This window comes from Tetrao urogallus (assembly GCF_951394365.1).
Source record: "Tetrao urogallus genome assembly, chromosome: 1".
Taxonomy (NCBI): domain Eukaryota; kingdom Metazoa; phylum Chordata; class Aves; order Galliformes; family Phasianidae; genus Tetrao; species Tetrao urogallus.
The window spans coordinates 74324842-74349421 of record NC_136813.1 but is presented as its reverse complement, the minus strand read 5'-3'; the positions used below and the strand labels follow the sequence as shown (position 1 = coordinate 74349421).

Genomic DNA, 24580 nt, shown 5'->3' with positions numbered 1-24580 from the left:
TTTACAATTAGTTCTTTGCTTACATTTCCAGTTGTATTTTTTGTTGTTGTTGTTTTGTTTGTTTGTTTAGCAATGCTGGATAATATATAGACTTCACACCTGTTTCTCAAGACAGGTCCAGTTCATAACTGGTCTCCCACAACAGAGGGTCCTCATGGAGTTTTCACTGTTCTGTTAACTGAGAGCTTTTTGCAAGAGGTAAAATATATATATATATATTTGATCTTTTCCACAATTGAGTCCAGCCCACACTTACATTCAGGCTAACTTTAATGGAAATAGCACCACTGTAGTCAATAGCACCACTTGCAGAAACGAAATTACCTCCGTGCATTCACTGGAATAGTCTGTAATCATTACCTATACAGTATCACTGCTTAGCTTTTGGGAAAAAAAAAAAAAAAAAAAAAAAAAAAAAAAAAAAAAAAAAAAAAAAAAAAAAGCATTGAGAACAGCTTATCTGTATGAAAAAGTAGGATACTAAATATGCTTAACGCTCAGTATGTGCCCATTGCAATCTTCTATCATCTCTAAGTAACTTCATTTAAGAGGTATTTTTCTCCTTTCTAAACATTCACTTTTTTTCTGTGTTTAGTGGCAATTTCTAAGAAGTCAAGATGTCTCAATTCCAGTTTCTGTGAGTCTAGTCTACCTCACACTGAATCATCAGTTTCTTTTATTGCTTGTTAAAGAAACTGAAAAATGATAAGACAGAAAGAAAACCCATAGGGATGCAAATGCAACAAGCTCCTGGGGTCTCAGTGTGCTGTTGGCTTCCTCACCACACTGTGCAGCCCTGAAGTTTTGATAAGCTTTTTCTTTCCCCGAGCTATCTGAGGGCTGCTGATAAGGTTTAGGCAAAAGGCAGCAAATACAAATAAATTGCTGCAACATTCAGCCCATTCGCAAGGAAAGAATTGGACACAGATGGAAGCATTAACAACAACCTTTTTCAGTACTCCACTTCTACAAAACCAGATGAATGAGATCTGGGAAGAGGTATGTGCCTTCCACATGAGATACAGGCATTGGATTCTTGCCTTGCTTTGTTCTTGATTTTATGATAAATCTGAAGCCAAATTCAAGAAGTTATTACAACATGTTTTAATTAAAATACTCACTTTTATTCTGCCACTCTCCCAGAAATCTCTTTAGAAAGGATTTTATGGCAACCATCAACTACTTCCCAAATTCAATTCTAACTGCACTAGCTTCTACCACTCCTCAAACCATAATTTATTTTGCCTAGCCATTTCAGATTTAATATATAATTTTCATGACAGAAGAGGATAATCCATTTGTATTATAATAGAGTGGCAGATGGCAAAGTCTTTCATGCTATAGAAGACTTTCAGTTTTATTATAGTCACAGGCTTCTTCAGTACCTAATGCACTGATTATACAAAATATGTTAATCTGCAACCAAAACAGTGGAGATGATCAAAAACCGCCATCATTTTCTTGCACAGTGATTGCAAACTGAACAAGTATCTTTTGGTTCAGTTTAACATGGCTGCTTGGGAGAGAACCATCATGTATATGAGTAGTAGACTGCCAAAAGCAAAATCGTTTTTTTCTTCTTTCCATAACAAAAAAGTTCCCTCTCACAAAGGTCCGGATGTCTTGCCAGCAGGACATATTCCTCACATAATTTTACACACTAAGAAGGCACCTTAGTTGGTTGCACATTTTCTCCAAACAGCCCCATAATGGAACTCAGCAAACCCTCTCTCATCCTCTTAGTGACTCAGGCTTTACCCAGATGTCAAAGGCATAGACTACACAAGGCAACCAGAGGACCAGGTGTGGGTTATTTTGGTCAAAGTGAGGAAAAAAATTACATTACCTAAGAGACTTCCAAAGAACAGTCTGTCAGGACCTCCGAATTTAACTAGGCAAAGCAGTCATTGGCAGATGGGATCCCCAGGACCAGCACCCGGCATGGAACCAGCATGTGGCCATTCCACTCAGGAGTCCGGGAGCTCTCAGCACGATGGATGGGAGCCCTTCTCCACCTCTTTAACTCAGCACCACAGATCAGCGTGGGCACACTTAATTTGCTGTTACAGACATTTCTTGAACTGGGTCCCAGTTTTCACTTGCAATTCCTGATGATGAATGGCCAAAGGGCTTTGAGGAATTAGAAGCATCAAGTAACGTTCTGAGAGCAGAACATTCAATAAGTTAAAATATCTTAGTTTTCCAACACAGCCAGGTGCCTGTAACTGGGAAGGGTGACCCACCTATCATCCCTCACAGCATTATGTTTCCATGATTTCACCAAGTCAATAGTAACTAATGCTAATGATGGCCTCTCAACTGACAGCTTAACTCTGAGCTCATATAACATAGTGAGATTTTAATATTTAGGGCTGCAAGGTACTCGCAACGCTTCACAAGTTGCTTATGTTAACAACTGCCTACCTACTCCAACTTCACTAGAACGCTGCCTTAGTCTGTAATTTTTGTCAGTGTTCATCAAAACTGCAAGCATGGAACTGCTGGGAAAAGCAGGTTCCAAGGTCTAAAGAAAACAAAACTCCAGTACAAATCAGAGCTAATTTGCAACAGGCTTAAAATTTAGGCTCTGGGAAAAGAGACCAAGAACATGGTTTTTTTTCAGCCAAGATATACAGGGTTTTCTTCCAGTTCAACAGTTTTCAAATCTCCTTATGCTGTACCAGCAGGATACCATCACTGCAGGACGGAAAGATACTAAAATAGAGTAATTTAAATAAAGGAATGTTGATCTAATTGGGCAATGCTGCAGACAGTGAGTTATGTTGGAAAAAATCCTGAAGTTTTACTTGCTCTTCAGTGCTCATCCATAATTCCTATTAACATAAGTATGCCACTAAATCTTTCATTGTAAGCAATGGCAGTAAATGGCTTCTGTATGCTTAAAAGCCAAAAGTAATAAACTTCATTTTGTTTTCCATTAAAAAAATAATAACAGAGGCTTATGTGAGATGTGCACACATGTTTCGTTCCAGCTCAGTTCCAGTGGAATGTTATTCACAGCACCCATAGCTATTTCCTGTTTGAAATTTGTACCACTGAGAATCAGCAGTGTACACTGGTGCCTTCCTATTGTGATTCCTACACCATGCTGAATATTTCAACAAGCTGTAGGTTGCCTGTTCTACGTACTATCACTTGGGGGGTCCAAAACGCCTAACAAGTTGTGCCTTAAAGAAAAAAAATAGACCAGAAAAGCCATAGGTTTAGAATGTCCTGGGAAGTGAGCAAAAGAGGTAAGGGCAGCACCCTAAGTCACTGCAACAGCTTGCAACATATTAAGCATTTATGGTCACAAGATGAAGGAAAACTGATACAAACACAATTATTCTTAAACCCAAGCAGCTACCACAGATTTGCTAAGTGTAAAATGTGCTATTTGGGATTACAGAAGACGTTGGTTAAGTTGCACATAAGCATATACAAAGTAGTAAAATGAAAACACTTCAAAACAAACATATTAACCAAAATAAAACTCCAGTCTTCATATAAGCCTGTTTCCATACAAACTCTAAGTGCCCTTCACAGAAGTTAGGCAAAAACCGATTTCTTTTTTTCTTTCAAAAGAAAAGCAACATGAATTGAGGGTTGTAATAAAGCATTTCATAGCACATTTCACAACATCTTACTGGAAACATCAATTCAAAACAGTTTGCAGAGCAGAGAGATATGAGTTGGAATTTGAACTAAAAGATTATAAATCAGAGATAATGGAAAAATGAATTGCAGTACCTCACCACACTACGTAAACTTGCCTTTTGTCCATCTTTATTTAACTCATTTGCAGTCACCACAGCTATTTCAGATGAGAGCATTGCTGCATTAAAGAAATGTTCTGAGGAAAACCTGGGTACAGGTTATGGATTGATGGAGATATAAGTTGACAAAACACTGACTTCCGCAATGGAGAAAAGTATAAAGGAGATGGAGTTACCGAGGCAACCCGACAGCCCCATTTCAGTATCTAAAAGGAAGCTATAGGAAAGAAGGGGACAGACTCATTAACAGGGTCTGTGGTGACAGAAAAAGGGGAAATGGTTTCAAGCTTGAAGAGATTTAGATTAGATACAAGGAAAAAGTTTTTTACTGTGAGGGTGGTGAGGCACTGGAACAGGTTGCCCAGAGGTGTGATGGATGCCGCCCAGTCCCAGGAGACATTCAGGGTCAGGCTGGATAGAGCTCTGAGCACCCTGAAGTATCTGTGGTGTCCCTGTTCATTGCAGGGCAGTTGGACTAGATGGCCTTCAGGCAGGGCTGACAGCACTGACCCACACCAGAGAAGACAGCCCTGCTGCTATTTCCCTATAAACTGGCTAATTCATCTCAGTGTCTCAAGATTCAAGCCTCACAGTAAGACTGCACTGAGCTGCAGAGTGGAGGCCACAGCAATAGTAACTCTCAGTTTCAGCTTGTGCCACTCTCATCCAGCAATCCAGTCCTTCTCCTCCATTACTCAGCTGGCTGTGCTGTGGTGGCAGAGCTGGATACAGAAATAATTTAAGAAGTCTGCAATATGACTGGAGATATTTGGCATGCTGTGACTAACCAGCATTTCAGTAACTTGCTGAGCAGGATTACCTTGGAGGATCTGTCAGGAAAAATAATGTTTCCCTAAAGGTTGAAATAAATTCTACTAAAAACAACAGCAACCATAAGCCAAGATCAAGACACTATTTCTACACTGCTATTAATTAAGCCATCCCTTGGTAGCTCTCTTTTATGCACTTTAGCCTTTATATCACAGAAGCTCTCTAATCACACTCTGAAGAGCCAACTGGTCCACGCTGGTTCTCATCCATCCATAGAAAACTGCAGTCCTCAGAAGAGACTGTTTCCCTCTCCTCCTCCATAAGCTGATTTCCAAACCTGAGCCAAAACAAGCACGCACAAGCGTACTTACATGGTGCACAGCCCCTGAAATATGTGAGGCTCACTTCATTTCCAAGGTATATTTGTCATTAGCAGTACTTACCTGCAGGCATACAGCACAATGTGAAGGCAATACAATAAGATTTTCAATAACATTGTTGAAAATTAAGTTAAAATGGAAATTTAAGAAGAGATTGGTAAATCATGGAACAGGAAAAAGCTGAATGCATCATTTCAACATCATGGCTCTTCTTCATATTTTGATCCTGCCTCTGTTTTGAAAGGATATCCTTCCCTCTTTCTTCATGCTCTTTAAATAAGGGCCCCGTTGGACTAATGTAATCCATATGTTTATTATTCCTTCGTGCTATTAGCAAGGGTCAGCTAAGCTGAATTACGACCCTATCACACATACTTTCCTACTGTCTGTTACCTTTGTCACAGAAGGGCACATTTGGTGATAAATTAAGCAAAATGTGACAAGCATTATGTTTATTACATTTTCAAGAACTGGGTTTATGTATATTTTTGTTAGGTCAAAAGAATATTTTGATATTTAATAAAATGCTTTTAAAAATAATCAGAAATCAAATAAGTAAATGTAAGTGATGCATGTACACAAAGTATCAGCTATATGTTCAATACTGAACAGGCATAGAAACCATGCCTTCTCTTTTTCTTTTTTTCCAGAAAACAGACTTTTGTATTGGAAAGGAGTGGATCGAGAATTTCACGTGAGACTCTTCTTGTGTTTGTGGCATTAGAAAGGTCCCACTCCCCCTGACCCAGTGTAGGAAGAGAGTAGTTGGTTCAGACTGCTCTCCAGGGACTGATGAATCAGATGAAGCAGAAACATGATGGGTACACTAAGGTGCATGGACATTAGCAGTAGGACTGCTAACAGTGACTTGGGGGAATTACGCAGCTTCAAACCAGAGTACCCTACAGTCCTCAAGGCAAAAACTAGCTGCACTCAGATACAGCTAAAAGGGGCAAGAAAGAGAGGAATGAGCTGCTGGTACAGTTGTGAGTAGCAGCAAGGCCCTTATCATTTCCATCATAAGCCCAGTGCAACAGGAGTTGCTCACAGGCAGGCAGATCCAAAGAGCAGATCCAAAACTCAAGTGATAACAGTTTCTGGCCCAATGAAGGTACCTTGCCAAGCTTTTATATGTAATGGGCTGTTAGCTTCCCCGTGGCCATGTCATCTGTTAAACACCTCACCAAAGGAGCTATGTATGAAGCATACTGCTGTCTAAGATTTGCCAGAGCTGACAATGTAACACTGCCTAAAATATGAAGAAGTATTTGAATGCAGATATGCACAAATTCATCAATTTTGCATTATGCTGTGGTTGCACAATACTCTAAACACAAACCAACACACAAAAATCATCTAAAAGCAAAACAAAAGAAAAGCACTACTAATGGTTTCAAACTGAATAACATCACTGGCATGGGATTTACTTCCTTTCAGCATTCTTTTTCAAATCAATGGGTGACACTCTTAAAAGATGCAGCTCCCTTAACAGATGCCCTCTGAGCATTTGAAGCTTGAGAAGAAAACAACTGGTATCAAGCCCACGCCTATCAGGCATCAGACTCCTATTAGTAGCCTTACTAGCATTTAATTTACAGTTCTATCTAGTGGGTACATGTAAGCTCCACTACAAAGTGATTTAATTCGCCTGCAACACACTGGATACACAGACCAATGAAGAAGGACATGCACAGAATTGCAGAGCAAACTGTGAAGTTGCATTAACTTGGAAGCAAGAACGGCTACAGCGTCCAAGCCAACTTGTGCTAACCACTGCAACAGCAAAATAACCAAGCAAACAATATACAGCAAACTGCTGAAAGCTTGCCCGTACCTGAGATACAGAAGGTCGAGGGGGCAGCGCGGGTGGTGGTGGGGGCAGCCAGCCAGACCTCACAGCTGAACAGAGAAAATGAAAAACAAACATTAACTTAATTACAAATAAAACCAAAATTTATTTCCATAATTCACAGTGATGAGGCAGCATTCAACTTGTTAGTAACAGAAACCAAACTTGATCTTTATTGAGGAAACCCTGTTTGAAATAACTTTCTCCAATGCTTATAAAATGAGCAGTGATTTAATTATTGTAAAAAACCACAATGTTGTGATAAAAAGCAGAGATGGAAGACAGTCAGCCACAAGAGTCTTAACTAAAGAAGTCCAATTCCAGTTAAAAAATGCCAGAAAAAGAGTATATGTATCCTTGGTCTTTGTCCTTAACATCATGGCCTTTTAAAAAAGTGATGCTTAGTATCTAACGTGGGGTTAGAGTTCATTATTATTATAGAGTTCATTATTAGTGAATTATAGAATGGCCTGAGTTTGAAGGGAGTTTGAAGACCATCCAGCTCCAGCCCCGCTACTGTAGGCCCGTAGTGGGGACACCTTTCACTAGGCCAGGCCACCCAGGATCCCATCCAACCCAGCTTTGAACACTTCCAGGGGATGGAGCACTCTCAGTTTCTCTGGGCAGTCTGTGCCAGTGCCTCACCACCATCTTATAAAGAATTTCATATCTGATCTAAATTTAACCTATTTTAAAAGCAATATCACTTATTCTACAAATCTTAGCAAAAGTCTCTCCCAGCTTTCTTAAAAGCTCCCTATACATACTGGAAGACCACAGTAAGGTCTCCCTGGAGCCTTCACTTCTCCAGGCTAAACAAGCAAATCTCCCTCAGTCTTTCTTCACAGGAGGGGTGCTGCAGACCTCTGACCACCTTCTTCATCCTCAGTTCCCTTCACGTAGAGCAAACTTTGCAATGCAGCACAGCCTATAATGAAAACATCTACCATAGAATTAGAAAACTAAAAGCCTAAACCTCAGGTGTTCAACTTTTTTGCCTGTCCAGGTCACACTGAATGAACAGGAATCATCTTGGGCAACAAATACATAAGTTACTCCAAAAGTAATGCCTCCCATTTATTCCCATGAAAACTACAAGATATGAGCACAATAACACTAACTGATAGAGCAAATTCTCAGCTACAGAACACTGTTCTTCAATACAGTCACCACGATGAGCATTGATATGACCGCGATTTTCAACACTGTCACCAGTTATGAACAGGAGCCTACATGCCACACTCATAGCAATCTGCACCAGCACAGGTGACCCACTGTCACTGTCACCATTGTTGGAAAGCACCACCCAACACCTCACTGTGCTCACATCCACTGGTTTGTCTCCAGAAACGTTCAGTAAGTGCCACTGAATGTCAGTGGGTGCCATTTTTTCTGTATGGAGGACTTCAATTCCACTCCTGAGCTTCATACGCATTTCTAATGCAGACACAAGGTTCTGTGATTTCTAATTTTGTCAGATTTCCATGTCAGACTGCCCCTCTGCTGCCATCTGTCACACTACAACAACATATATTGAAATATCAGTGGGAACGTCCAACCTCTACTCCCATACAACCAACATCTGCCTCAGATGTAATGGGACAACGTCATAAAACAGGAGGCATTACTTTTGAAGAAACACTTGTAAAATATACAATGTTGTTAATATATGTTACAAAACAGTTTAATTTCTAATATTTTTGTTAAAACATTAACAAAAAAGGAACAAAATCACAAAACTAGTGGGGTACGTGGCCTTGTTTCTAAGAAACAAACACATCAGTCTGGTTGGACGGCAGTGGCTGCCATTCTCGATGGGCTCTCAATGGGTTCCTCAGAGATTTTTGATGACATTTTATTCCTCCCGTGCTTCACTCTCAGAAAACAGTTGCTCACAAATGTATGTAGTGCCAAAAAGTGATGACATGAATGAAGTGTGACTGTGATGTGAGGGGTATTTCTCTCTGCTAAGACAGGGATTAAAAGAGTCCAGAAAAAAGATACGATCAGATTTTTGAGTTGAGTATCTGATTGCAACTCCATTGACTTCATTTGAAAACCTGCAGCTCGTGTATTACATCAACTGAAAATGGTGTCGCAAACATAAATTGATAAATTTTTGCGATCTTGAAACCAATTCTCAAATTCTTTTATCAAACCAGAAAGCAAGGCTGCATATTCCTCGCTGTTCAGAATCCTGTGTTTAGCCAGTTGCCTTCCCCTGAGTCAGCACTGAACAGCACTGCCCTCATGTCCTGGTTTCAGCTGACACACCTTTAATAGCGCACTGCTGGCACCATGATGGTGTATGGCAGGGGGGGAGCTGCAATATATTGCATCTGTATGCTGTTGTCAGCATACAGTGGAGGAATTCTAAAGGGAGAAGTAAGGGGAGGAAGATGAACCCTTGATGGTCGGTTCTAGGCCTCTTCAGCATAACACAATTTCAGCTTTTATTGTGAACTAGCACAAAGGAAGGTAACAATCACAAAGGTCCAGCTGCAGTTTGGTTTCTTTAAAATACATAAAATAAATCATGGGAAAATACTGCAGGATAGATGAGGTTTTCCAAAGTCAGCTGCACAGAGAAGGACTAGGCCAGAGAAATCATAAGGACTGATGGTGGTTTACCCTCCCCAGGTTCCTGTTGCACTGAGTGCTCAGCACTTGCACCGGTAAAGAAGCAAGACAGTCCATCTTGCACTGTTACTTGAATAGTAATAAAAAAATGCATTATTAAACATAGAAATGCTTCCCACCACAATAATGCTAAAACAAGCAATTACATTTATACACTTTTTATTTCTATGTATATTTTAAAAAGCCACAAAGACCATTACAAGCCTTGTTACAGCACAGCCATTTACATATTTTATATACCAGACCTAAAAATGTCTACGTTGTTGAAAATACGAAGACAAAAAGTATTAACCATTAAGCTGGTGACATGAAAGTAAAAATGCGTGGATGAAATCATTGAGAACAATCACACTGACTATAAACAGTTCTCAAGAGTTTTATGGCTTAGAGTGCATGGAGGTGATGGATTGACAGTTGGACTCGATGACCTTGGAGGTCTTTTCCAGTCTCAATGGTTCTATGATTGAATAGTATTCTGGGCCTTTACATCCTCTGTATCATCATCTCTTGAATCAAAATGAAGCCTAATATCACTGCAGACATTGGCAGAGATAGGACAATTACAACCCAGCTGAGGTTAACCAAGGGAGTCACTAACATGCCTACAGGTGTGAAAGAGATCTGGAAGAAAAAAAAAACAACAAACAACACAGATTAAGCAATTACAATCCTTTCTCTTGTGTTAAGTAGCTCCATCTATTAGGTCACTGCAATATCAGCATGATGTCGTCTCCACCACACTTTCCACCTCTCTTCCACACCATCAGTCTTCAGAAATGAACAGCAGAGTAAGAAGGCTTCCTTTCTTTCAGTCTCAAATTCAGATTATTCTTTCCTTTATCTGAGCACTGGCAGTGCAGATACTGAGCTTTAGCAGTTATTATTATACTAACAATATTTGAATACGAACACAATCCAACACAAACACAAATGCTCTGTAGGTCACTGCACTCTTCAACAGCAGTGAATTCAATGTTTATTTTCTGAAAATCTTGTGGGAGCTGTTATTCAATGAGTGCACCTTGCCTTCCCACCACTACTACTGCTTGTCACCGAGAGGAGATCACCTCTGCAGGCCAAACAGTTCAGGCAAGGAGTACAAACTATGCAAGCTGCTTAATGAGCATGGCACTATGCTGGGCGCTGCTGCCACGATGGTCTGAGAAGCAAACTACAGGCAATACCCACAGCTGCTCCTCGTGCCCTGCCAAGAGTATGCAGCCCCTCCAGGCCCCATCTTTTCAAATCTGCTGGCTTATGCTTCAGCAGGCCCTCAAAAGTGCTATGGAAGCACTGAAAAGCAGCCTCAGCTTGAGCACTGCTCTAAAGATGTAGCACCTGCTGTCCTGCTCTCTAACTCTTCCAGCTCACTGATATACCTAAAAAAGCAGCAGGGAATGTTTTAAGCAGCGAGGCACTATCTGGCTGGAAAAGCACATCCTGATGTGGTGGCAAAGCCCCATACACTGTGAAGCCCCGAAACACTACTAGGATTAGCCCCCACCAAAAATTTCAAAGGGAAAATATTTCTTTCCCATAAGATGGTCAAATTAAAAGCAGAACAAAACACTTCTTCAGCTTTCAAAACAGGCCATACATTAATTTAGCATTAAAGAAGTTATATGCTTACACCATGTGCATCTGACCCAGTTTCCTCTATTTAATCCTGCAAATTCTAACTTAAGCTACTCATGAAATATTCATAAAATTCCTGCTGTTGCAGAACATCTTTGGCCTGTTGTTAGAGGGAAATCATGCTTATGTGAGCACAATTGCTAGTTAGTTAAATTTTGAGGACTAATAACAACTTATAAAAACAAAAAAACCACAACCATTTTCCACACAAGGCAATGAAAAAGAAATTTAATGGCAGATGATACGTCCTTCAGCTTCCTCTAGTACCATTACTCTAAAAGAGGGCAATATTGAGAGATACTCCTAGATTTGCATGCATATCAGCAGGTGACTTGTACTACTAGGCTACTCTAGAATGCCTCCTGTGTTGGGAGAAAGCCTCACGTTGATAGGTTCTTGCTGTTAGAGATGATATCACTCAAGCTTTGAAAGCATACATAAATACAGGGAGAGGGAAGTCTGGTCCCAAAGAGAAAGCAAGAGCAATGGGACAGAGCAGCCATCAGGTAAATGTCATATTATCAGGTGCGCACCCCAGAGCTTGGGGTGAAAGAAAAAGCTGTGTGCTATTGCTCTTTGGAGACAAGTCTCCATATCCTGCGTAAAGGCAGAGAGAACTAGAGGGACATGGATACGCACAAAAGGACCACAGGGTAAGATGGAATAACCTCCCTTCAAACAGTTATCTAAAACTTGGTCTGCTATTATCCTTACATATTTCCCTACAAGATACACCACAAAAACATGGTGCTCTAAAGCCGCTCTAAAAGCGCCAATTCTCCCCCAGCCAGAGCTGTGCCTCCATTACACCTCCAATGGTAGTGATGTGATCCAATGGCCTAGGAGCTGCAAGCCAGATGCAAAGGCCCCACCTGTCTTCTAGCCCATTTTAACAGGATTTTGAAATGCATCCCCACATCAAAGAAAACAAGCAATTACAAAAAGCAAGGAACTGCACCAAAGGAGTGCACTCCTTGCAGGTGTAGAGAGCAAGAGGTACCCACACAATTTCCTCCCTGAAGGAAGACTGCAGGAAGGGAGTTCACAGTCCCAGTACTCCCACAGGTGTGTCATTGCTGTGCAGCTTGGTGGTGGTTATACCAGAGTGAGCAATGCGAATGAAGTCTCAAAGATAGCAGAGTAGAAGGACTGTTCAGTTACCAGTAAAGACATTTAAGTACATCCAAGTGTCTGCATCACAAGTATTGCTGTAAATGATAGCATTTTCATGCACTAGTTACTCTCACAAAGGGGGTGATAAGGCTTTCAGGCAACAACCACATCTCTCAGTGTGTTTACACATAACAGTGGACTATCAGCATGGCAAGAAGCCAGGACCATTTTCCTGCTCGACTTCAGCAATCGCAGTTTTAATAGCCCTAACAGGTCACCACACTAGATAAAAAAGCAGGTTTTCCAATATGAAGCCAGATTAACATTTTAAAACAAACACCAGGATGTAATTCTACATTCTGAGAATGGGGCATATCATATTATCCAGCCAACCTGCTCTGCCTCCAACCTCCGTAGTACACAAGACAAATCCTCGGTTCCTTCACTGTTACTTGATCAAGGAAAGTAGTCCAAACATAAATTTATCCCAGCTTTGTTAAACCTATGGCAAACAGGACTTCAGCTCACCACGTATAGCAACAGGAAAGAATGCCAAGATTAGGGTGAGACAAAATTGGGTCCTTGGGATCCGTTAGATCAACCTGCAAGAGAACTGGCTGCACCTCCTCCAACCAAACAAAAAATCTGCCATAATAGACTGTAATGCTGGACACATGCTATTAAAAAATAAAAAAAATTTAAAAAATCATAGTGAAAACCAGCATATAAAACTATATTTCCTGAAACATATCCATGCCAGATATTAATTTTATTCATATTCTTTGCAGCTGCATTCTTTCCTGGTTTTATATAACTTTACTCTAGGTATCACCTCAGTCAAATTAAAGCTGACGAGTGAAATAATGCACTCCAAATCATCTGAGCTGAATGTGCGCATAAGCAATGCCCTTTTTTTCATGAAGGGTGGTTTCCCTGAGTCAAGGGCCACTTTGCATATTTCTAGCCAAGATGAAACTAGTTACTACTGCCAAAGGAGCCTGTGCTCACCCTGATGTGGCCCTTGCAGCTTCTAGTGGCCCCAGCTCTACACATATACTTCATCCCACAAATAAAAAGACACCCATAGGTTGGCTGCTCCTCTTACCTCAGGTGCCATTCCCAAAGGAAGGAAAAGCCCTGTGTTTGTCAGATGGTGCAGTCCTACAACTAAATTAATCCTCAATCCGGACTGCCCTCGTTCAAGTGGACATAAGTTCAGGTTCTTGTTTCTGTTCTGTTCTCGTAAGACCAATCCTTCTACAGCTGGGCTGGGACTTAAGTTGAAAGAAAACAATCTGATAGAGTTCCTCTGGCTGGTGTGTTTGATAGTTTTCAGGTGGAAGCCAAAGGTCAGCACAGTATGACCACCACTGTTGGATCAAGGAAGAGAGAGGCTGCATTGCAGATTCACATCAGTCTATGCAGCCTCAGGGTGCTAAGCTCCCAGATCAGGTTTAACAGGAGAACATTCAATTAATTTTGCCAGGAAGCAAATGATCTACAATAAAGAAACAGCTCTAAGAAATAACCCCAACAGAATGAATTATTATACTGAAAGAGTTCTCACCAGTTGATTTGGTGCCTGGTAGCTTGAAAGCTGGCATTTCTGCCCTTCCACTCTGAGGCTAGTTTGGAAACTTGTTTGAGGTATTTTTCCTGCTTCTGTTGCCAAAAGCAGACCACAGAAAGAAGTTCTGAGTCTAGGTTTGAAATCCAGTTCGTGCTTACTTATGTCTTATAAAACTTTCCTCTTTTTCATTGAAATTGGAGTACTTGGGTATCACATAACAGATATCCTTCCCTGCACCCCTTCCTTATTTACCTTCCTGTACTCCAGTACAGTGATTGTGAAATAAGTCTTTTTCCAAAGAGATTTGATTTATGAATTCTCACTAACACGCCTTCAGAAAGTTGCAACAATAAAAAAAAAAAAAAAAAAAAAACAAACCAAAACTTAAGGGCTGTAGCCAGTAAAGTAAATTTACTGAAGGACTCCAGTAAGGTGATTGTGAAATACCTGCTTTTGTCCATGGATCCATCCTAATGATCTGCCCCTCCTCTTCTCTAAACCATTCAACTTTCAAATTACTGTTTTCTCTACTTGTTCCTTTTCTGTGTGTTTCTGTCTGGGGACCACCTCCCTCCTGCCCCACAAACAGTATCATTCACGACTTTGTTCTTTCCCTCCCATTTAGCTACGTTCTCCACCCACAGGGAGGCAGAGTCTCTCCACCGAGCTCTGACAGATCCATACTGCCAGAGTTCTTCAGCCCAAGGATATCCCAGAGGGCCTGCTGGAGGCTTCCAGAGGGATGTCACATGCTCCTGCTGCCTGTGATCACATCCAACAGAGATCACCTCTGAACTTCGGAAGTTGAGAAGAGCAACAGGCTACTGGCCACCATCCCTGAACCCCACCTCAGTCTTTGGAGGAAATCTGCATCTGCTGAGGCTTTCCTACAAGGGAGACAACTTGCCCCCCTTTCTGCCACAGGAGAAATAAATATGAGATTCTTTCTTGCAAAACTGTTTAACTTAGACCGTAAGCTATTCTGTGATAGATCAGGTTTGTTTGTTTGCTTGTTTGTTTTGAAAGACTACAGTGAGCCAAACAGGACCTTGAAAATAGCTTGGCCAAGGTCTGTGAGGCTGGTAGGGCTAGTCAAGAACTTTTCAGCCTTAACAACTTTACTTTTCGCGTTTAAAATTTAATCCAAATACTTCCCACTTTTAACAACCTGCAACAGAATGAAATCACACTATATTCCTCAATCCTAGAAACATTAGAAAAACAAGGAAGATCATTTTAAAAGTTCAATGTAGACAAATTGCCAATAAACAGACTTGAAAGGCTGGCAAGATTTGCCCCAGTTTACACAAAAGTACACTCTTGACTCAGCTCTTAGAGATATACACAAATTTCAAAATCTAGAAACAGCAAAATAAGGTACCCCATCAGATTCCTATCATTTAATAACAATTCATTCATTTATGTCCTCACTATTTCCTCCTGTCCATCCAAGCTTGAATAAACCCCTTTTATAGATGGGCAAAGAAATTAGCTTAATAGCTGTAAACCTTACATCCCTCATAAAAAATTCTAGAAGACTGAAAGGCATAAAACTCTCCCATGCAAATCAGAGGGAAGACACTCATATTTTATTCAGAATAAGCCCAGTTCAGTGATCATATATTATGAAAGGGAACAGGACTGGAAGGAAACAGCAGCTTCAAAAACAGATCAGGGGCTGATTCCCAAAAGAAAAAAGCTACTCCCGCCATAAGAAAAAATAAATGCAACATTTATGTTATGAAAGCATTTCACAATATTTTCTTTGCAGCAGTTCGGTGCCTGAGAAAAAGTAGCACGAATGTCAGCTGAATTTTATGTTCTCTGTGTTTTGATTTATGTGTGAAAATAAATAAATTATTTATTGTTGTTACAATCCTTACAAAGACTTCACTTACTGCTGCCCTCCTAGTTTGATCAAGCCAGCATTAGAACTCTTGTATATTGTGCAAACAATATTCTGCAAAGAGCATATTTTGCTAATAGTACTTGCCATTACTGCTATTCTTAAAAAAGATCCCTCAGAACTGTCACCTTTGTAACTTAATCTTTTAATAAATACAAGACAGTAACAAGCAAAGACAGCACGGTTCTACAGCACGAGTAAAATTCTTCCCTATTTATTACCCAAGGAGTAGTTGGATTTTACTAAATCGCGACAAATACAATCACAATAAAAGGAAGGAGTCATTTAAAGTAATTACTTTGTGAAATTCACTGATTTAAATTCAGCATAAAGAAGGGCACGGCTATCCTAGATTCATCTTGTCATTTCAATTTTGAACCAAAATGTTAATTCAAAAACTGACATTTATGTTAACACAAACAACATAACTCCCTGATCCCTTTAAAGCTTATCTTTGGTAGCTAAGACTTGCAGATAGCTAACCTCAGTAGATACAGGTATGTCCTAGGAAATATAAATAAGTTTAAACAATACAGAAGATAATGCAATAACCATATATATCTTGGCTAACTTTGGCAAGTGTTTTAGCACCCAGTTTCACGTACTCAAAGGAGAAAATTACCCTGGCTTGTTCTCTGAGCTAGAAATACGATGTAACTGAAAACAGCTGAAAATGGTATTACAGAGTAACTACTCGGCTTGGTTTCTGTTGTATGACAGTACACCAGCACTCAGTTCTCCAAGCCCTCTCTCCTACACAAACACATAAGTATTTTATTTGATATCTGGACTAAAACCAGAAATACATAAAATTTGGCTGTGGATATGCAAATATGATAAAAAACAAAGACATCTCAACAGACCTCTACTATTCAGAAATCTCCACAGTCAGAAAACAAACATTCCCAAGCCCATACATTTGAGGAAAGGTTGTGCTAGTTGAACAAAGTAAGGAGTGTTTGAGGAAGTAGCAGAATCATCCAAAAGAGGATTCTTGCTCTTCAAAGGCATGAAGATGCTGATAGCAAGTCCTCTGGCACGACTTATCAACCGAGCCATACAATAAAAGTACCATTTTACACTGAGTGAGAGTGGTAGATATGAAGGAACACAGAAGTGATGTGGGGACACATCCGGATCATGCACAAGAATGATGATGCACACCAATAAATCAGTTCCCTTGTCTCCCTTCTGTAACCACAAGACTGGGAGCAGATGGGACATTTTCTTCTTTGGCAGCCATAACAAGCCCAGCCAATGCAGGTAGAGGTTACAGATCTGGCTGTAGGTAAGAAAACCCACCTGGAGGTGCATCTCCTGGGAGACACCCAAGGTCTGGCTGGACGGGGCTCTGAGCACTCTGATGTGGTTTTAGGTGTCCCTGTTCATTGCAGGGGAGTTGCACCAGATGGTCTTTACAGGTCCCTTCCAACTAAAGCCATTCTATGATTTTATGAAAACATATTCCATGCTGTACTTCTGGTAAAACACTAGCCCATTCCTCTCTTCCTAACTATGCATGGTGATTAAAACTTCACACTTTGAAAGAGAAAGAAATAAAATTGTGTTACAGGCTGAAGCCCACGTACCCCACAGAATGACCCCAAGTTACACTGAGGGTTTGCTTACAGGTCTGAGTAAAGTGGCACCTGCACTCCTCATGTTCCTCACCACATGGGAACCTCAGCAGGAGAGAAGGCTCATAAGCAAATGAGCACTGAAAACGTTCGGTCTAAAATTCATTTGTAAATAGTTACAGGGCTGTTTTGAACAATTACAGAGACATTCAATCTGCTTCCATATCAGCATGAAACTACATCGCCTATGACAACTATGTTGTTCCATCAAAGCAAATACTCTTTTCCAAACAAGTATCTTTTGTTCTACAGAACTGATAATTAAAAGAAGTTGTGCGCTTCAGAAATGAAACTAAGTGGGAAATAAAATGTTTTCCACACTAGATGTATTTAATTATATTTCAGAGGTGTCAGTATCAATCTAACAAGCCCCTGACTGCTCTCACTGCCTACAATGGCCCAATTGTAGCTCTCAGAGGCTGAAAATGTGATCAGACAAAATGCTGGAAGACAGCAGATGTGTTTTTCAGTTCTAATCCTGAAGACAGGACCTTTCCCAGCCCAAGAAAAACCCTGGCTTTCTGCTGGGCTCCCCCAGTGCCTGCTCCCCCCACCCCAGTGCTGGGACACGAGGAGCCTGAAGAGGAGCTGATTCTGCAGACACCTCCGTGCAAAGTGCAGAAAAGCTTTGCTGGCTGCAGGCTCTCAGGGCTTACGCTAGAATCTCCTGCCTGCATCTGGCTAGACAGCAGGCTAGCAGAGAAATGAAGATGTAAACCAGGTCGCACATATTTTAAACTGACTTTTTGTGTGTGTGTGTGTGTGCTAAAACCTGCTGTTGTCTTTCCAGGAATGCATTAAATCCAGCCAAATATTTTCTTCATATGTACATAGGCGAAATGCCAGAGATTATACATTCAAGAAGAAGAAATACACTGAGAATCTAGCTGTGCTAAATTTCTGTCAGATGCTAACACAAAGGCTTCACCATCAAAAAAAAAAAAAAAAAAAAAGTCTTCTGTCTCCTAACATGTCTTAACAGAAATTCTCATGTGTACTCACAGTATTGACTGGCTTGGCAATGACCTTCCTCTAGTTAAATACAGTAACAGCCTTACACAGATACTGTAGGCAAAACTCTGCAGGGAGCAGTGGGGTTTTGAAAATCCTCTTCTTTAAGACATTGAGACTTCAACTGTAGCAACTTGTTTGTGCAGTGCTTGAGAAAACACATCACCCTGTAAAGCAAAGCAAAAAACAGGGGCATCCTATGACTGCTTTGAGGGAAAAAAACAGTTCTGCATTAGGCAGAATGCTTCTCTAATACCAGTATTTTGTAACCCCAGCATTGAGCTTTGTGAGGTTTCTTCAGCATATGGTATATTACCACATGGTAATGGTCTTATTATTATTATTAATATTTTCTCAAGCATGCCATATAACCTGATGATTATTCTCACATGATTTTTTTTTCCTCTCACAACTGAGAAGAACAGCTCAGTAAATGACAAAATACAGGATAAAGGAACAGGTTGCCTAGAGTGGTGATGGATGCCCTGTCTCTGGAGACATTCAATGTCAGGCTAGAAAGGATTCTGAGCACCCTGATAGAGCTATAGGTGTCCCTGTTCACTGTGGGGTGGTTGGACTACAAGTCCTATAAGGGAAACGCTTCCCACTCAAACCATTCTATGGTTTTGTGAAAATCAAACCAAATAGGGATCTGCCATAACCATTGGTTGAATTTACCTGAAGAGATTTTTCTTTTTCTGCCCTTTGGAAATGAAATACACCAAGTAACATTCCTGACCACTGATAGCTTTGCAATGTAAGAAGCAATACCCATAGACCAATATGACCAGTGAGGAACTGAAAATAAAAGTTAATGCTACTGAGCACTCATACAGGAGCAGATTATTCACCAGACTCGCATAATCAGGATTATTACTGAACAAGAATTAGTAGGACAAAAACTAATGCACCAGAATGGAATTATTCTAATCACATGGGATGTCATTAAAATGGCCGATTATAGTGTCTATTTTTCTGCACTGACACTAGCAATACAATGGATCTGGAAGGGATGGCCTTCCAGCCATTCAAATTCTAGCTGCTAATTTTTGTGGCTCAGCTATAACAGAACCACAGAATCACAGAATGCCCATGTTGGAAGGGACCTCAAGGATCATGAATCTTCAATCTCCCCCACCCCACCACATGCAGGGCCACCAACTTCCCCATTTAATACTAGACCAGGCTGCCCAGGGCCCCATCCAATCTGGCCTTGAACACCTCCAGGGACGGGGCATCCACAACCTCTCTGGGCAGCCTGTTCCAGCACCTCACCACTCTCTCTGTAAAGAACTTCCCCCTGACATCCAACCTAAATTTACCTTCCTTCAACTTAAAACCATTTCCCCTTGTCCTGCAGTTATCAACCCTTTCAAAGAGTTGATTCCCCTCCTGTTTATAGGTTCCCTTTAGGTACTGAAAGGCTGCAATGAGGTCACCCCGCTGCCGCCTTTTCTCCAGGCTGAACAAGCCCAGCTCCCTCAGCCTGTTTTCATAGGGGAGGTGCTCCAGTCCCCTGATCATCTTTGTGGCTCTCCCCTGGACCCTCTCCAACAGTTCTCTGCCTTTCTTGGACTGGAGGGTCCAGACCTGGACACAGTACTCTTGACGGCACCTCACAAGGGCAGAGTAGAGAGGGACACAATGAGACTATTTCTGAAGATCCAGAAAGGAAGACAAGGAGAAAACAAAACAAACATTCAGTCAAGAGTACACCAGGAAAGTAATTAACTAGCATGTGGGTAGACCCACATAAGGTTTCATATTTATACCAGCTTGTATTATCACAATCACCAAGAAACCTAAATAGTACATTGCCATCATATCACCTATATTGAAAATCTTTAATTGTATCTTCCAACTGCAGATGGAAACTATTCTGACATCATGATTTATATTGTCTGCAGAAATAGAAATACAGCTTGTTATTATACAAGTGTCTGCAATTTACTTGACCTGTGTGCATATGCCACTTGCCCTTCTAGAGCTTTTGGGTTTAAGGTGACAGTTCTCAGTTTCTTTTAAAAACTCTCTTTTTGAAGCATTTGGCTCCTAAAAATTGACCGCTCCGCAAAGAACTGTCTTTAGATGACAAAGGTATCTGAATACACAAAATGATGAGACTGGAACTTCTAATGAATGGCAAATCCAACAAGGAAAGAAGGAAGAAAGGGCAGTGGTCAAAACAAGAGAAGTGGGAGAAGAAAAAGCATCTTTATAAAGACTTATTATCAATAAGATGCTACAGAATAACAAACATTCAGGGCTTACTATCAGAAAAATGCATGCTTACGTTTCTTCACAAAACAAAGAACTGAAAACACTACTTCCAATACAGACATTTTTAATGAGAGCAAAGCAAGATACATGCACTGTGGTATCTGGGCGTATTGGGATGGCTTGATTTAATTCTTTACTGATAATGCAAATTTATTTGAAATTGAACCCTTAGTAGGGCTATACATTGTTTAACAAATTGTTCTTTAAATCCACAAAGGCTACAAATTTCTCCACATCCTCACTCAGGGAGTATTTACATTTTGGACACAAAATAGAAGAGCTCCATTGGAAGGGACTGAAAGACAACCACCCCAAACATTTAGCATTACCAGTAGGGCACATTCAAGACAGCAAAAAATTACAGGCCAAGACCCTGCAGGCAAAGGAGGAAGCTGAACCTCTGGGAGACCTCTTTCACATTTCTGCAATTTGGTAGCACACTATATTTCAGGTTTGGTCAATCTAGAGCCAATTCTCTTTCCAGTTTTACTTATCTATAAATTTGAACTAAGTATAATGAATTGCTTTTGGATAACCAAAGTACGTACTTCTGGGGGGAGTCTGTTTGTTTGTTTGTTTTTAGTTTTTTCTTTTCTAAACAAAACATTGCCTATCTTTAGCTATTTGTCCCATTTCCAGTGATGAAGCCATCCAAAAATCTATCAATGAGTTAACCATTCCTTCAGTCATGTTCTATAACACTTCCAGTTTGTTAAGCTGCCCAGAAGAAATCATTATTTTACTTGTAACACAGTAACTGTGACTTTCAAGAAGATCCATTTCAAAGCAAGATGTTACTTTTCATTCACAAAACGATTTCTTAGAGAATTTACATTCTCTTTTCATTAGTATTCCAAAAGAAACTTAAATCCAAGTTAACTCCCTTGCAGTTATGCATTTTATCTGGAATCTGAGAAGATTTTCTGCCTTATAAAATGCATACTTGGCTCTATTTGTTCTCACGATACATATTTTATGCATACTGAAATCAAAATTAGGGGCAACAGACCCCTGAACAGGAATTGCAGTCACAGATCAGGAATTGTTTCACTGTGTAAGGACAAAACAAAATTTGTTTACTGCTGGTGAGTTTCAGGGTTAGGCACGCATAACAGGACTCTTGATTTCTGTCTGATGTTTCCACAAAGAAGTGGTATACAGCAACAGACAAAACTCTTTTTTTCCTACTCCAACAGCCACATTAGAGAACCCAGTTAAAACATTCCTTGACACAGTCAGACCTTGGCTTTCCTGTGAAGCATAAACATGACCATGTTTAACCTAGTCCTTCAGGCAGATGATTGGTGTGCGCTGCATAAACCTCTGGCCCAATTCAGGGACACTGCCAGAGTTCAGCAGAGCTGGGTGCCTGCTTTCCTGAACAAACAGCTCCTCTTTCCACCACCTGCTGTGCAGTGCAAAAGCAATGCTTCAACATTAAAGCACTGGAGTACGTTTTGCTTTTATTTCCCTCCAGCCACAATCCAACGTCTTTCTCTCCCCTCAACGTGCATCCACGTCAAAAGAAATTACCCTTCCTGTTTAGCCAATGAATTGTTTCTGATGGCCCCTACATGTAAGGAAGACTTGAATGCCAAAAATATTTGCATATAACAAATTTCACTTTCTCCTGCCTTAAACATTCCAGGTTTTCTTCCTGATTTTGAGCTACAAATAATGAACAGTAATAAAAATCAAATGCACTGTATTTACTAATGAAAATGGTCTAAGCAGCCAGACTAGTTATAAACAGTTAGTGATGACAGACTACCATATGTTAAGCTTCTCATTATTGTGCCAGAAAATATTATAATCACCTTAATTATGGCAATAGAGTGATTTTTCCCCCCTCACTGGTGATGTAATGCCATAAAGCTCAACCTCTTCTGTTATACATTACTGTCTATAGCACTGAAAACATATTGTCAAATGTTTGTGCAAACAGATCAATTCGCCAAATATGCAACTAACCTAAATGGTCTCAAAAGAAGGGAAGAAAGCAAACATTACCTTGTGTGTTTTGTTGAAATATTTTGTTCAGATCCAAAGAGGAAGCTCTGGAATGTGACTTCTGTGGCCTTGGAGGTGGAGTAGGGGGCTCTTCTCCCTTTTTCATGGCATCTTCTATGGATGTGCTAGAATAAGACCTATGGAAGAACAGTTAAAAAAAAAAAAAAAAAAAAAAAAAAGCAGAAAATATTTTATTACAAAATTCATTTTAAACAATTACAGTGAATAGTACCTAAAAATAACCTGAGTTCATGGTGGAAATCCCTTGCCCTGCTGACTAACAGCTCCCCTTATAACAAGGCGGATTTATTTGGCAACAGGGGGAAGAAACTATGCATGTGGGGAAATGGACCTGTCACACTAAGAGGGCTAATTCTTTCTAAGGTTTTTGGCTCCTCTCGTGAAACTTCAACTGCCACAACAATAACTGTAGTGACTATTTTGAATAAATCTGGGTTTAAAAAAAAAAAAATCTCATTACAGTTTCTGTTGCTTTCCCAACTACAAGGGTAGTATTTATACAGGTGTAGCCTCAACTGAACTCCTGTATGCAATATTTAGTCATTTATAGTACTTTAGCTACCAGAATATTATTTTTCATAGTAAACAGTCACCAAATTCAACAAAATCCAAAAAAACTGAATGGATCCAAAGCAATCTAGAGTGGTCAATTGCACGTCTCAGTACACCCTTCGAGGCCATCCCATATAAGTCCATACCATGTAATCCCAATGCAGTGCACTTGGTAAGAGCTCTGATTTTGCTGAATAGCATCCAATACTTTTCAGTTGTTGTAGTTACCAGTTTTTCTGCATGATCAAGGGCTTTGTTCAAAACGAGCATTGACAATGTGAGATGTTATACATACTGTAATACATTATGTATGACTGGCAAGACCAAAACCACATTTGAGTAGAACAGAAATAACTCCCACTAATGGGAAACAGATCTTTTCTTGCCAAACAGGCTGTTGTTAGAACACAGCTATTTAGTTGGACAGACACTTGGCAATGCTGATCCTGTTTTTGATGTAAACTTTAATAAATACAAGAGTGAAAGCTGTAATTGCTTCAAAATTTACATCTGACACAAAAACCTCTGCTGATAATGAAGTTTTTGTCTTGGTAGAGCTTTGAATTCCATGTCATTATCATTTAAGACCTAACCCAAACCTCGTAACACAGAACCCTGTGACAACGAATCTCTGCTTCCAATAGGCAGACCTCACCAACTTATGCTAAAAAGCCAGGCTCCTGGGCTGGGTGCAAGGATGTACCTGGTGATGTCCAGTCCAACTTCTGCATTGAAGCAGTGACATAAAGTCAGATGTGAGACATACATCACATCATCACTCACATTCAAGTAGCATTTTTCAAACTCATTTAAGCATTTGCATTTTATGTTTGAAGAACTTTTACATGAATTTTGCATAAAATAGCCTTACGCTTTTTGTTTTGTTTTCTTATTTACATTCTATGATTCAGCAACACAGCAAGAGAATTTAAAACAGCATAAAAGCAAAAATGGCTGTCAGCAGAAAAATGGCACCCAAGGTGGTTCAACCTTTCTGGATGGAATCTCTAAGAACAGGGAATTTCCATCTCCATTCATTATGTGGAGAGCTGGTCTTCTCTTATTAGCAAACTCTGACAAGCTTATAAGGAAAGAACTCCTGACTATTTTAATTGACTAACAAAAGAATTGAAGCCCTCTGACAAACTGAAAAACAGAAGTTTTAAGGTTAAGGCATGATCTGACTGTCCAGAAGAGCCAAAACCAATACATAATCCATTTATACACGGTAGCTCCAGGCACATCTCTCATTTCCTTAGAATATCCAAATCCAGCAGATGCCATTTCTAGTGCTCAGTTAAGAGCTGACCAGTCACACACTGACCAGTCACAGGCACGCATAAGCATAGCTACCAAAGGATGCACTCATTCATACATGAGAGCTGAGCCACTGGCACTGCACCTGTGCACAACCACCATGCAGGGTTTA

At 40.2% G+C, this 24580-nt stretch overlaps 1 protein-coding gene across 1 annotated transcript in view; it reads right to left on the bottom strand.

Annotated features, from left to right (window-relative positions):
• The window catches only part of REPS2 (RALBP1 associated Eps domain containing 2), a gene marked incomplete at both ends in the record, with an annotated part of 94030 nt that overhangs the window by 11839 nt on the left and 57611 nt on the right, over positions 1-24580 (bottom strand). Inside the window, 2 exons of the mRNA XM_079549194.1 lie at positions 6762-6826; positions 22579-22715. Coding sequence (XP_079405320.1) covers positions 6762-6826; positions 22579-22715 — 202 coding nt within the window. The remainder of the gene's footprint in view (positions 1-6761; positions 6827-22578; positions 22716-24580) is intronic.